Consider the following 15,300-nt stretch of genomic DNA (forward strand, 5'->3'; position numbering starts at 1 on the left):
TGTCTCAAAATAAGGCGGCAGGGAAGACAGGGCAGAGTTAGAAAGAGAGGAAGGGGGGTTGGGGGGGGAAGAGAGGAGACGGGAGGTGGGGGGAAGGAGAGTTCTGCAGATAAATCATCAAAGTGCAAGCCTGTCAACTTGTATTCAACTCTAAGAACCCACAGTGTCCTCTGATTCCCACACAAGGACACACAGCAGCTTTCACACCGTGACGTCACACATACACATTCATACACATGCGCATTCATACACATACGCAGACACGAGATGATGTTACTAAGGTTTCAAAAAAATTACAAAGCATAGTTAAAGGGCAGGCCCTCATTACCACTCACATCTAGCCAGTCTCCTGTCGTCCACTGGTACCTCATGCAGTCCTGACGCCAGCACTGCCGCTGCCCCTGAGGCCGGGTGGATGGATCACACATGTCTTCAGACACTCGACCAGTGCCTCTCAGCCTGCAGTACACCTCCCTCTGCTGCACCCCTGACCCACAGGTCACAGAGCACTGCGAAGGAACCCAGAGGGTCTAAACAAGACAGCTAGCAAATGCCAGATCACATACTGATAGCAAAACAGAGCATTGCACGTTTCCTTATTTGTTATAGACATGGCCTGGCATTATATCATACATTAGATAGAAAGTCTATAAAATGAAGTGATTTTACTATTGTATTATCTAGAGAATATATATATGTATGTATATACACACACATATATATGTATGTGTGTATATATGTATATGTGTATATATGTGTGTGTGTGTATATATATACAGATATATACACATATATACTGTTACTCACAAAGCACTTCAAGTTTTCCAGAAACTGTCAACTGAATCAGGCTATGCTAGCTGGTATCCCAGTGCAGTAACCCTTTCTTGAATTATACTTAATGTCTATATAAGTCACCACGTAGGGCTGCTACATTGTTTTAAATGACACATACGTTCTAACACTATGTCCATGATTTACCACTAAAGAAGAATTTCTAAGACTTCTGATGTGTCACATGCACCACCCACTATAATTTGACTCTATGGGGGGGGGGTCTAACTATTTGCTAAGCCATTGACTCTTGATTTTATTTCCGCGGGCAGGATTCTGGAAATGCTTGTTGTAAGGTTTAAATTCTCCAAGACTGGGGCTCTCACTACAGCTCTGTGCTCTTCTTCCCATGGGGTTAACCAGGATTGCCCATGCTCAGCAGTGCAAACTTTTACTGCACAGGCCTCAGGACTCCTCCTGCCCTACCTAGTACCCAGTTCCAAAACCATGCCCATGCTCTGATAGGGCATCACTGTCATTTGTGATCTTCCTTCCTCACCCATCTGAGTGGCTATTCATTAACACCTTACACTGGAGGTCTCATAGATAGCAGACACTGACATCTCACAGGTCGGAAGTTCAAAATGAAAGCATCAGAGTATTTCACGTCTGGTGAGGAGACACTTTCTGCCTCACCTATGGTCATCTTTGCATCTTCACACAGAAAACAGGATACGAGATCTCTAAGAGCCCCTTCCATATGGACAAAATATCAATTACAGGGCCTCCACCCCCAAAGTCCCTACCTCCAATAGAATTATTTGGAGGGCAGGACTTTAACACATCCACTAGAGGGGAACACAAACTCTTAGCATGATGAAGGAGAGTTGAATCTTTGCTCTCTCTGTTGAGCCCACGTGGCACTAAGTTGTCTCCTGGGGATAGAGACTTGGCACATTCTCAGCTCTGCTGTGGCAGGAGTTCCCAGACCCGGTAGTATCCATACTGCAGTTACTGACAACAGAGAGCCGTAAAGCCAACATTAGCTACCCACACAGGAGGTTGGAGAATAGGTATCAAGTGTGAGTTTGGTTGTCTGTGTCTCCTGTTACTCCAGAAAGGATTGGGGATCAAATAGGATAAATGATGCTTGAAGACTCGCTGGTATTCTCAACAGAGATAGTATAAGAAAAGATTCTAGGTGTTTCTCAAGCTCTGTTTTTACAGAACCCGCCCAAGGATCTAATCTCTTCTCTTCTACTGCAAAATATGTTTTATTATAAGAAAAAGTATTTAAATCTCACAAAAGCTAAGATCTGAATTTGCCCAGTGACTTAGATCCCTCTTAAAGACCATGGCAGCTTTCACTTAAGTGGCTGCCAAGTCTGATCCTTCTGGCTTGCATAGATAACTAGCAGCCACAGACTTCAAAAAGACTTTCTGTCTCTTCGCTGCTGAATACTGTGCACATTTCTACAGCTTGTGTTGACCTGCATGCTATGCTTAGGCTACTGGGCTCTGCCAGCTCATTAAAAGTCATCCAGCCCTTAGTATAGAGACAAAAATGGATGCTTGGCATCAAGGATCTTAGGCAGACCGATATGCAGTCAGGCATGCAGTTATGCTCATCTGAACCTCTTACAAAAATGATTAGCCTATAAAATAGTCCTGTTTTATAGTCCTGAAAACATTCCAGACAGTTTGAAAAAATAAACTGTATTTGGACAAGAGTCTCACTGTAACCTTGAAGTTGGATTCTTAGAATTAGTTCACAAAGAAAAACTTCCGAGCAAGAAGTTCTATCAGACAAAATGCTGTTTAAGTCAACACAACACAGGGTTGGGTTGGTTTTGTCTATTGATCATAACGCATATTGAGAAAAAAATCATGGAGGTCTTGAATAGCAATAGTAGATTGTAGAATTCTATATTCTCAACATAGATCTCTTCCCTACAATGAATACATACAGAGGCACCATGTAAATAATGCATTCCTCAATACCATTTCCCACGTCAGATCTAAGTAAATAAATATACTCTTAACAGATCCTACCTTGTGTATTTGCTAGATTGTTCTTTACAGAATTGCTTAAAATAACAACATTGAATCCATCTTTCCCTTGACTGCTTTCTCACAGTGTGCCTGTCACACAGTGGGGCCTCGCAATTCTTCTATCTACCAAGTAGCTATGGGATCTAGCCACCTTGTTAAGGCGGTCGAATAGAGTAGGATAATATTCTACCCCTTGTTTGCTTTTACCCCACTGTTTCAGGCTATTCTCTTGTGCTGTCTCAGGGACAATGGCTATGTGTTTACCAAGTCCCTTCCTTGACACATGGCCACATTTGTTTTATTTTGAACACTGTGAATCAGTTACAAAAGGACTCCCCGTCTCTTTAATGATGGACTCCTCAATGTTGTCAGGTTTTGGGTTTGTTAAGCACAGGGGACCACTGTATACCTCTGGTCCAAGATGTGCAGAACATCAGGAGAATAGATCCCAAAGACAGCAAATACTGAAAAGCCACTGGACCACTAGAGCTACAGATATTTCCAATACATAGTGTACAAGACTCAAGCTGAGCTCAAGGTGAACCAAGGGGCATGGCTGGGAAGTAAGAGAGAGATTTGCTCTTCTTGGTCACCAACATTCCTGTAGGTCAGAAGCATGCTTCTCTGCTGTGCTATATCTGTCCATGATTGTGTCACAGGGATCCATCTTTTCTGGCCTTTGACCATCTGCCCCACAGTAGTAAACCCATCATCCATTCTAACATGTTGTCGTGGCTCACTACCAAAGATGAAGCGTTGCAAGGTCTGCTAAAGGAATGAGCTTCAAGGGCCTCAGAGGCAGAGGTGCTAAGATCATCAGAGGCAGAGGTGAAGACTATGACCAAGAAAGACCATGGATGCACAGTACAAAGCCTGTCTTTTTTTTAAATTGGCTTTTCTTTCCTTGTCATAGACGTTAACTCCATTCACCCACACAGTCCCCAGGTCTGTGACAGAAACAAATAGCCACTTGTGTGGCTCCTGCTGTTTGACTTATTCTATAAAAAGTACTGACACGAAGCCAGCCATTGCAGGCTGTCCCTGCGCTACATCTGGTAATGTGTTCTACACATGTGTGACTTCAGAGGGATGCACGAGATAATCTCTGCTTGCCTCTTTGTGCCGATTGTATGAATCAGAGCGCTGCTTTAATGTAATTACCATAAAATGAGACCATTTCTAGTGCCACCTTGCATGGCGCCTCCATTACAAAGACTGATTGGAAAATTGGCCTGCCAGATTGCTCAAATGCCTTCTTTCAAAGGAGTGCATTTCCTCTGGTATATGATAATGTTTTCAATGTAAGTATTTAGTGGTGCATGTTAATGACTGCTACTAAACAGTGATAAACACTGATTTATAAGACCATTTCTGCCTTCTTTCCAGATGTGTGGCTTTAGGGGAAAATTAAATACTTGAATTGTGAAAAATGCACTCAGCACCCATTCAGACACACTACTAGAGGGGAGAGGTCTTTTGGATTTGTGTATTGGAATCCAGCTTTGCTTCTTAACCCCACATTGAACAGATGGCTCAAGATGGCTCAGTGTGTCAGCTCCAAACTATGATACTGAGTCCCACCCACGTGGATGACTGTGCCTAGAGGGGAAACCTCATGACTTCCTATCTCCCTTGATCAGGGCCAACCTAATGGACAGTTTACAAAGATAATAAAAGAATCTCTCTCTACTCTTTCCAGTTCTAGGAACCAGTCAAGCACAACCAGGTTCCCAGTACCCCAACCCTCCGTAAAGCCTGTTCTATGGTGGCTGACGCCAGACATTTTTCCTTCAGCAAAAGGTGTCACTCAAAAGCCAACTGTCCATCAAAAACTACATAGGTTGGGGGTTCTTGTCCTTGAATAGGCTGAAGCATACATACAAACACCTTTCTTTCAAACTTGAGATGTCAGCCTGGACCTTATTTGTTTACCAGTCTCTTTCATATTAAGTCTTCTTCACCCATCCAAAGCTACCTTGACCTCTCACTACACTTGTTCTGTCTCCAGTTGCAACTCTGCATGCAATTCACTAGTCGTCTCTCCAGGATGCAGTCTTAACTCAAATCCAAGATTCTGAGATGCAAACAAAGCCATTACCGTGGATACAGTGTGTTGTTTGGTAAACTAGATGATATTAGAACCCTTGAGTCTCTCATCATTAGCCTAGTCTCTATGAATTCATAACCTCAAAAAATGAAGTCAAAATGAAGTCACTGAATTATTTTACCAATAGAATTAAGCAAAGGCAACAATACTGTACAGTGCAGAAAATGCCACAATGAAAGACACTCTGAAGAAATAAAACTTTCAAAACTACTTCAAACAACTACTGAGCTTGGGATGTTAAAATGTAAGTATAAATATCTAGAGATAGTTAGATAGATAGATAGATAGATAGATAGATAGATAGATAGATAGATAGATACATAGATACATAGATACATAGATAGATACATAGATAGATACATAGATAGATACATAGATAGATACATAGATAGACACATAGATAGATACATAGATAGATGATAGATAGACAGACAGACAGACAGACAGACAGACAGATAGATAGATGATAGATGGATGGATAGATGAATAGATAGATGATAGATAAATAGATAGATGATAGATAGATAGATAGATAGATAGATAGATAGATAGATAGATAGATAGATAGATAGACAGACACACAGACAGATGGTAGAGATGGCAGGTGATGGTTGTAAAATGCCACATACCTCCTTCCATTTATTGGCCTTCCATGAAGGGCATCGTCCCGATCTGCAAGCTTTGTGAGTTCGAGGTTTATGCAAATGACTGCAATATTTTTCTTCTAATTTCCTTTGGAATTGATCAATACAAAGAACCTCCCGGTACTTTACACCTTTACCACAGGAAGCTGAGCACTATAGAAAAATATAGGAATACACTTAATGTATTTTTATTAACTTATCTTTAAGGAACATAAAATGAAGCAAGCAAAAACACCATTGCTTTGACATTCCTATTACGCATAGTATGTGCAGTTCATGAGTATTTGAAATTTGCCAATTTGCTCTGAACTCTGAACTTTTAATTGGTTCTGACAATATAAAATTCCTTCTTTGTCTAAAATGTACTGGGCATAAGTTCTGATGCATAAAGACTTAGATTTTCTAAGGTTAAAGACTACCTTCAACTAATTGTATATAATGTCTAAACCTGTATTCAGGTTGGTATATAGAATCAATCACCTTGTATATATGTATTATCATATTTTTATAGCGAAATATATATTTCTCAGTAAAAAAACAAAACAAAAAATCCTCATGGTCACTCAGTATAGTAAGTTAATAGAGTTGGTTTTTGTTTTAAGTCCTTATGTGTCTGTATTTTGTACCCCTGTGTCAGGCATATCTCTGTGGAGCCTTCCAATATAGACAACAAATTGCTTAAAAATATAATTCCATGTGTGAGGTCAGTGCCATGTAGCAGACAGGTTGGCTTGGCATGGAGTATTACTACTTTTATATAAATTTCTCCCATTGGGAAATAGAGGTTAAAACACCAGTTCTACAAACTCCTGATAGAGATCAACCTAAGAGAAAGCATATGAAATCCCCAATACAGTCCTATGTGGACCATACCCAAAGGGGTTCTTACAAACTATTAGATTCCTCTTTGATCATTCTTCTTCATGGGTTCTCAGTGAGGACATTGATAACTTGAGCATGATAGATAGACCATGGGAAAGCCATGCAAGGAAGACATGAATCCCAGACAACTCTAATTTACACTGATGGGGAAGGTGAGTCTCTCCATCACCAGCCTTTCACCAGACCTCTCCTCAAACTTACCCTGCCAAAATTCTTTTAAAAAATGAGTTGAGATTGGATTCATTTAGAAATATGTAGTATATTGTGAGAATATTAGATAGTATATTACACACACACACGTATGCATATATACACATGTACACACATATGTATTATATGTATAAATGCATAACTATATATACATACATAAATTATAGAGGCTGGATGAATAACTCAGCGATTAAGAGTGCTTCCTGTTTGATTATGAGGATGAGAACTTAAATCCTAGCATTCACATAACAAACTATGTGCGTCATGAAAGCCTGTAACTCCTGCTTCCAGCATCCAGCATTCTCCCTAGCCTCTCCTCAAGTGTTCACACCCATGTGTTCATGCATGCGATTGTGTACGTGTGTCTATGTGCATGCATGTTTTTGCATGTATATGTGTACTCAAGTGTGCATACATATAAATTAAAGTCATGTGATGGAGTCTCAAGAGAATCATTGTTTACAGACAACATATATTTGTTTGCTGTGTTGACCATGTATATTCATACATATAGCTATTCTTGGGAATTCCTAAAGTTCTTTTAACCGTGCAAAGATCTCAAGAAATGGAAAGCAAACTTACAGAATATTACAGGTATTTTCAAGAACGACCAATTAATTTATGAAACAATTGCAACCGGGGGAAAGAGACTGAAGTTGAGATTTTAGTTTAGAATGCAGGGCTATCTCTGCATGGAATGTAAACTTATATGTGGTAAACCGAAAGTCCCTCTTCAGAAAACAGAACCGTTTTCTATTACTCTCCAACTCTTTCTCTTCTACCTTATTTTAATTAATTAGAGTTATCCTGACCTGGTTAGCTTAATCCAAACTATGCTCTAAAGGGAAAACCAATGTTATAAACATATTTTATAAGAAAAAAATTTATTCTACAAAAGTAAAATCAGTAAACATAATTTCAAGTAAATTTCTTATCTGCTTAAGGAATGACAACACCACTTTTTTGCCTGTGGCTTGTTTTGGTTTATGAAAGATACACCCAGTTTTAATCAAGATTCTTTTCAAACCTGGTATTATACAACTTGTCATCATATTTTTTTTTCACTTCATTTTATGTTACGGGTGTTTTGCCTCAATATATGTCTGTTCACCACATGTGTGTGGTGCCTGCAGAGACATGAAGTAGATACTGGATGCCCTGAGACTAGAGTTATAGATGGCTGTGAACTGCCATGGAAATTGAAAGAGCAACCAGGGCACCAAACTACTGAGCCATCTCTCCAACCTCATTTTTGTGACAATTGGACCACAATAATATTCCCCCCATTTTAATGTTAAACAATGCTCATTATTTTCTTCTTAGACTAACCAATCTTCCCTTGAGGCCCTTAATTTGTCTACACACACACAGACACACACACACACACACACACACACACACACACACACACACACACACACACACATGCCCTTAAGCTTAAAAAACTACCAAACCAAAGATTCACAAAGTAATTTATGCTTTGGATGGACTTAAAATAAAACAGTTCTCTCTGGAGCTCTGAACTAGTACAGATCGGTTTTCCCCAAGTTCTAAGGAAGAGTCACTGCAGTATTTTATCACGGCTGATGAATGCCATGTGGGAATTCCTCTAAAGTTAAAGAGAACATGCTATGCACAGAATTATGTTTTCCTTGGAAAGAGGCAGCCTCACAGTAAACAATAGTGAAATGGTACCCTCCTCCTTTTCCCCAAACACACTATAGTCTGAGCTGTGGGAACTACACAAAGCAGTCCGTTTCATAGGAAAGCCCCAAACAGGGATTGTTTCCTCTGGTGCGACAGAAATATCTGATTTTTTTCCCTCTCTCATTTTTAAGCATTGGCATTTTATTCCCTTGGAATTTTGTTAATAACGCACAGCCCTTTCTTGAATTCTTGTCACTGATACTTTTTTAAAAGTCACCTTTATCTCCTATATTGATCAGCTTAAAACTGTTTCGAAGCTTGCATATTACTTTACAGGACAATGACTTCCACAGTGACTTCCATATCTCCGATATACTTTGGTTACAGCTACCACCCTCTTCTCCAGTCAACCTCTTTCCTGTATCAATTCCCTTCACCTTGTCTAGTGGCCACAGATGTTTCATAACCACAAGGACAATAAGCAGCGACAGTGAATAAGCATTCAGGTATTTGTAGAGAGAATTGCTCATAGGCAACTCCTGTCAATAAAGAATCCTCTGGCCAATGAGCTGAGGTAGAAATAGGAGGCGGAACACTGGCCGGAAGAGAGAGGATTCTGGGAAATAGTGAATGGCCTGGGCGATTTGCCTTGGAGGAGACAGATGTAGACCAGCTGGTGGCTGAACTCAGAACAAAATAAAGGAGATTCATCCCAGACTTGGACGCATGAAGCTGAGGAGAGGTAACTAACCACGTGGAAGACATAGAATAGATTGAATGGGTTAAATAAGATATGAGCTAGGCCAAAACGTGTGGCCTTGGTGTTTAATACATTAGTCTCAGAGTCATATTTCCAGAAGCCAGAGAGAGAAAAGTGTTTTACGGGTCTTCATGGTCAATGATGCTTACAAACAAGGTGAACAAGGGTGTCTATTAAAAACAGGACATTTGAAGGAAGTGTACAGTCTACAAGCGATAAAATGGAGACTCTCTGGGCTTCTATTCCAAGAAAACTCAATCTATAATGATAAGATTAACTCTAGAATAGGAAAAATCTCTTTTTTTTACAGACTACTTGTATGGAATTATAGAATAAAATTGTTATTTCAGGTACACATGATAGAAAAAAAAATCAGTGACTTAACTGTAGAGATTTTTTTTTTCCATTTTTTATTAGGTATTTAACTCATTTACATTTCCAATGCTATACCAAAAGTCCCCCATATCCACCCACCCCCACTCCCCTGCCCACCCACTCCCCCTTTTTGGCCCTGGTATTCCCCTGTACTGGGGCATATAAAGTTTGCAAGTCCAATGGGCCTCTCCAGTGATGGCCGACTAGGCCATCTTTTGATATATATGCAGCTAGAGTCAAGAGCTCCGGGGTACTGGTTAGCTCATAATGTTGTTCCACCTATAGGGTTGCAGATCCCTTTAGCTCCTTGGCTACTTTCTCTAGCTCCTCCATTGGGAGCCCTATGATCCATCCATTAGCTGACTGTGAGCATCCACTTCTGTGTTTGCTGGGCCCCGGCATAGTCTCACAAGAGACAGCTACATCTGCGTCCTTTCAATAAAATCTTGCTAGTGTATGCAATGGTGTCAGCGTTTGGATGCTGATTATGGGGTGGATCCCTGGCTATGGCAGTCTCTACATGGTCCATCCTTTCATCTCAGCTCCAAACTCCGTCTCTGTAACTCCTTCCATGGGTGTTTTGTTCCCAAATCTAAGGAGGGGCATAGTGTCCACACTTCAGTCTTCATTCTCCTTGAGTTTCATGTGTTTAGCAAATTATATCTTATATCTTGGGTATCCTAGGTTTGGGGCTAATATCCACTTATCAGTGAATACATATTGTGTGAGTTTCTTTGTGAATGTGTTACCTCACTCAGGATGATGCCCTCCAGGTCCATCCATTTGGCTAGGAATTTCATAAATTCATTCTTTTTAATAGCTGAGTAGTACTCCATTGTGTAGATGTACCACATTTTCTGTATCCATTCCTCTGTTGAGGGGCATCTAGGTTCTTTCCAGCTTCTGGCTATTATAAATAAGGCTGCTATGAACATAGTGGAGCATGTGTCCTTCTTACCTGTTGGGGCATCTTCTGGATATATGCCCAGGAGAGGTATTGCTGGATCCTCCGGTAGTACTATGTCCAGTTTTCTGAGGAACCGCCAGACTGATTTCCAGAGTGGTTGTACAAGCCTGCACTCCCACCAACAATGGAGGAGTGTTCCTCTTTCTCCACATCCTCGCCAGCATCTGCTGTCACCTGAATTTTTGATCTTAGCCATTCTGACTGGTGTGAGGTGGAATCTCAGGGTTGTTTTGATTTGCATTTCCCTGATGATTAAGGATGTTGAACATTTTCTCAAGTGCTTCTCTGCCATTCGGTATTCCTCAGGTGAGAATTCTTTGTTCAGTTCTGAGCCCCATTTTTTAATGGGGTTATTTGATTTTCTGAAGTCCACCTTCTTGAGTTCTTTATATATGTTGGATATTAGTCCCCTATCTGATTTAGGATAGGTAAAGATCCTTTCCCAATCTGTTGGTGGTCTTTTTGTCTTATTGACGGTGTCTTTTGCCTTGCAGAAACTTTGGAGTTTCATTAGGTCCCATTTGTCGATTCTCGATCTTACAGCACAAGCCATTGCTGTTCTGTTCAGGAATTTTTCCCCTGTGCCCATATCTTCAAGGCTTTTCCCCACTTTCTCCTCTATAAGTTTCAGTGTCTCTGGTTTTATGTGAAGTTCCTTGATCCACTTAGATTTGACCTTAGTACAAGGAGATAAGTATGGATCGATTCGCATTCTTCTACACGATAACAACCAGTTGTGCCAGCACCAATTGTTGAAAATGCTGTCTTTCTTCCACTGGATGGTTTTAGCTCCCTTGTCGAAGATCAAGTGACCATAGGTGTGTGGGTTCATTTCTGGATCTTCAATTCTATTCCATTGGTCTACTTGTCTGTCTCTATACCAGTACCATGCAGTTTTTATCACAATTGCTCTGTAGTAAAGCTTTAGGTCTGGCATGGTGATTCCGCCAGAAGTTCTTTTATCCTTGAGAAGACTTTTTGCTATCCTAGGTTTTTTGTTATTCCAGACAAATTTGCAAATTGCTCCTTCCAATTCGTTGAAGAATTGAGTTGGAATTTTGATGGGGATTGCATTGAATCTGTAGATTGCTTTTGGCAAGATAGCCATTTTTACAATGTTGATCCTGCCAATCCATGAGCATGGGAGATCTTTCCATCTTCTGAGATCTTCTTTAATTTCTTTCTTCAGAGATTTGAAGTTTTTATCATACAGATCTTTCACCTCCTTAGTTAGAGTCACGCCAAGATATTTTATATTATTTGTGACTATTGAGAAGGGTGTTGTTTCCCTAATTTCTTTCTCAGCCTGTTTATTCTTTGTATAGAGAAAGGCCATTGACTTGTTTGAGTTTATTTTATATCCAGCTACTTCACCGAAGCTGTTTATCAGGTTTAGGAGTTCTCTGGTAGAATTTTTAGGGTCACTTATATATACTATCATATCATCTGCAAAAAGTGATATTTTGACTTCCTCTTTTCCAATTTGTATCCCCTTGATCTCCTTTTGTTGTCGAATTGCTCTGGCTAATACTTCAAGTACTATGTTGAAAAGGTAGGGAGAAAGTGGGCAGCCTTGTCTAGTCCCTGATTTTAGTGGGATTGCTTCCAGCTTCTCTCCATTTACTTTGATGTTGGCTACTGGTTTGCTGTAGATTGCTTTTATCATGTTTAGGTATGGGCCTTGAATTCCTGATCTTTCCAAAACTTTTATCATGAATGGGTGTTGGATCTTGTCAAATGCTTTTTCTGCATCTAACGAGATGATCATGTGGTTTTTGTCTTTGAGTTTGTTTATATAATGGATTACATTGATGAATTTTCGTATATTAAACCATCCCTGCATCCCTGGAATAAAACCTACTTGGTCCGGATGGATGATTGCTTTAATGTGTTCTTGGATTCGGTTAGCGAGAATTTTATTGAGGATTTTTGCATCGATATTCATAAGAGAAATTGGTCTGAAGTTCTCTATCTTTGTTGGATCTTTCTGTGGTTTAGGTATCAGAGTAATAGTGGCTTCATAAAATGAGTTGGGTAGAGTACCTTCTACTTCTATTTTGTGAAATAGTTTGTGCAGAATTGGAATTAGATCTTCTTGGAAGGTCTGATAGAACTCTGCACTAAACCCATCTGGTCCTGGGCTTTTTTTGGTTGGGAGACTATTAATAACTGCTTCTATTTCTTTAGGTGATATGGGACTGTTTAGATGGTCAACTTGATCCTGATTCAACTTTGGTACCTGGTATCTGTCCAGAAATTTGTCCATTTCGTCCAGGTTTTCCAGTTTTGTTGAGTATAGCCTTTTGTAGAAGGATCTGATGGTGTTTTGGATTTCTTCAGGATCTGTTGTTATGTCTCCCTTTTCATTTCTGATTTTGTTAATTAGGATTTTGTCCCTGTGCCCTTTAGTGAGTCTAGCTAAGGGTTTATCTATCTTGTTGATTTTCTCAAAGAACCAACTCCTCGTTTGGTTAATTCTTTGAATAGTTCTTCTTGTTTCCACTTGGTTGATTTCACCCCTGAGTTTGATTATTTCCTGCCGTCTACTCCTCTTGGGTGAATTTGCTTCCTTTTTTTCTAGGGCTTTTAGATGTGTTGTCAAGCTGCTAGTATGTGCTGTCTCCCGTTTCTTCTTGGAGGCACTCAGCGCTATGAGTTTCCCTCTTAGAAATGCTTTCATTGTGTCCCATAGGTTTGGGTACGTTGTGGCTTCATTTTCATTAAACTCTAAAAAGTCTTTAATTTCTTTCTTTATTCCTTCCTTGACCAAGGTATCATTGAGAAGAGTGTTATTCAGTTTCCACGTGAATGTTGGCTTTCCATTATTTATGTTGTTATTGAAGATCAGTCTTAGGCCATGGTGGTCTGATAGGATACATGGGACAATTTCAATATTTTTGTATCTATTGAGGCCTGTTTTGTGACCAATTATATGGTCAATTTTGGAGAAGGTCCCGTGAGGTGCTGAGAAGAAGGTATATCCTTTTGTTTTAGGATAAAATGTTCTGTAGATATCTGTCAGGTCCATTTGTTTCATAACTTCTGTTAGTTTCACTGTGTCCCTGTTTAGTTTCTGTTTCCACGATCTGTCCTTTGAAGAAAGTGGTGTGTTGAAGTCTCCCACTATTATTGTGTGAGGTGCAATGTATGCTTTGAGCTTTACTAAAGTGTCTCTAATGAATGTGGCTGTCCTTGCATTTGGTGCGTAGATATTCAGAATTGAGAGTTCCTCTTGGAGGATTTTACCTTTGATGAGTATGAAGTGTCCCTCCTTGTCTTTTTTGATAACTTTGGGTTGGAAGTCGATTTTATCCGATATTAAAATGGCTACTCCAGCTTGTTTCTTCAGTCCATTTGCTTGGAAAATTGTTTTCCAGCCTTTCACTCTGAGGTAGTGTCTGTCTTTTTCCCTGAGATGGGTTTCCTGTAAGCAGCAGAATGTTGGGTCCTGTTTGTGTAGCCAGTCTGTTAGTCTATGTCTTTTTATTGGGGAATTGAGTCCATTGATATTAAGAGATATTAAGGAAAAGTAATTGTTGCTCCCTTTTATTTTTGTTGTTAGAGTTGGCATTCTGTTCTTGTGGCTGTCTTCTTTTTGGTTTGTTGAATGATTACTTTCTTGGTTGTTCTAGGGCGTGATTTCCGTCCTTGTATTGCTTCTTTTCTGTTATTATCCTTTGAAGGGCTGGATTCGTGGAAAGATATTGTGTGAACTTGGTTTTGTCGTGGAATACTTTGGTTTCTCCATCTATGGTAATTGAGAGTTTGGCCGGGTATAGTAGCCTGGGCTGGCATTTGTGTTCTCTTAGTGTCTGTATAACATCTGTCCAGGCTCTTCTGGCTTTCATAGTCTCTGGTGAAAAGTCTGGTGTAATTCTGATAGGCCTTCCTTTATATGTTACTTGACCTTTCTCCCTTACTGCTTTTAATATTCTATCTTTATTTAGTGCATTTGTTGTTCTGATTATTATGTGTCGGGAGGAATTTCTTTTCTGGTCCAGTCTATTTGGAGTTCTGTATGCTTCTTGTATGATCATGGGCATCTCTTTCTTTATGTTTGGGAAGTTTTCTTCTATTATTTTGTTGAAGATATTAGCTGGCCCTTTAAGTTGAAAATCTTCATTCTCATCAATTCCTATTATCCGTAGGTTTGGTCTTCTCATTGTGTCCTGGATTACCTGGATGTTTTGAGTTAGGATCCTTTTGCATTTTGTATTTTCTTTGACTGTTGTGTCGATGTTCTCTATGGAATCTTCTGCACCTGAGATTCTCTCTTCCATTTCTTGTATTCTGTTGCTGATGCTCGCATCTATGGTTCCAGATCTCTTTCCTAGGGTTTCTATCTCCAGCGTTGCCTCGCTTTGGGTTTTCTTTATTGTGTCTACTTCCCCTTTTAGTTCTAGTATGGTTTTGTTCATTTCCATCACCTGTTTGGCTGTGTTTTCCTGCTTTTCTTTAAGAGCCTGTAACTCTTTAGCAGTGCTCTCCTGTAAATCTTTAAGTGACTTATGAAAGTCCTTCTTGATGTCCTCTATCATCATCATGAGAAATGTTTTTAAATCTGGGTCTAGATTTTCGGTTGTGTTGGGGTGCCCAGGACTAGGTGGGGTGGGAGTGCTGCGTTCTGATGATGGTGAGTGGTCTTGATTTCTGTTAGTAGGATTCTTACGTTTGCCTTTCGCCATCTGGTAATCTCTGAAGCTAGCTGTTTTAGTTGTCACTGTTAAGAGCTTGTTCTTCAGGTGACTCTGTTAGCCTCTATGAGCAGACCTGGAGGGTAGCACTCTCCTTAGTTTCAGTGGGCAGAGTATTCTCTGCAGGCAAACTCTCTTCTTGCAAGGCAGGTACCCAGATATCTGGTGTTCGAACCAGACTCCTGGCAGAA

At 40.0% G+C, this 15,300-nt stretch overlaps 1 protein-coding gene across 5 annotated transcripts in view; it reads right to left on the reverse strand.

Moving 5' to 3' along the window:
• Adamts20 (a disintegrin-like and metallopeptidase (reprolysin type) with thrombospondin type 1 motif, 20) overlaps nucleotides 1-15,300 on the reverse strand; it is a 163,761-nt gene that overhangs the window by 17,661 nt on the left and 130,800 nt on the right. For all 5 annotated transcript variants that reach the window (XR_001781517.1, XM_006520863.3, XM_011245594.3 and 2 more), the window contains 2 exons: nucleotides 5,560-5,727; nucleotides 336-509 (listed from right to left, as the gene is read on the reverse strand). Coding sequence is in view for 4 of the 5 variants with exons in the window: in XM_006520863.3 (XP_006520926.1) it covers nucleotides 336-509; nucleotides 5,560-5,727 (342 nt within the window). In the remaining variant the exon portion in view is untranslated. The remainder of the gene's footprint in view (nucleotides 1-335; nucleotides 510-5,559; nucleotides 5,728-15,300) is intronic.

The sequence above is a fragment of the Mus musculus genome, chromosome 15 (genome assembly GCF_000001635.26).
Source record: "Mus musculus strain C57BL/6J chromosome 15, GRCm38.p6 C57BL/6J".
Taxonomy (NCBI): Eukaryota; Metazoa; Chordata; class Mammalia; order Rodentia; family Muridae; genus Mus; species Mus musculus.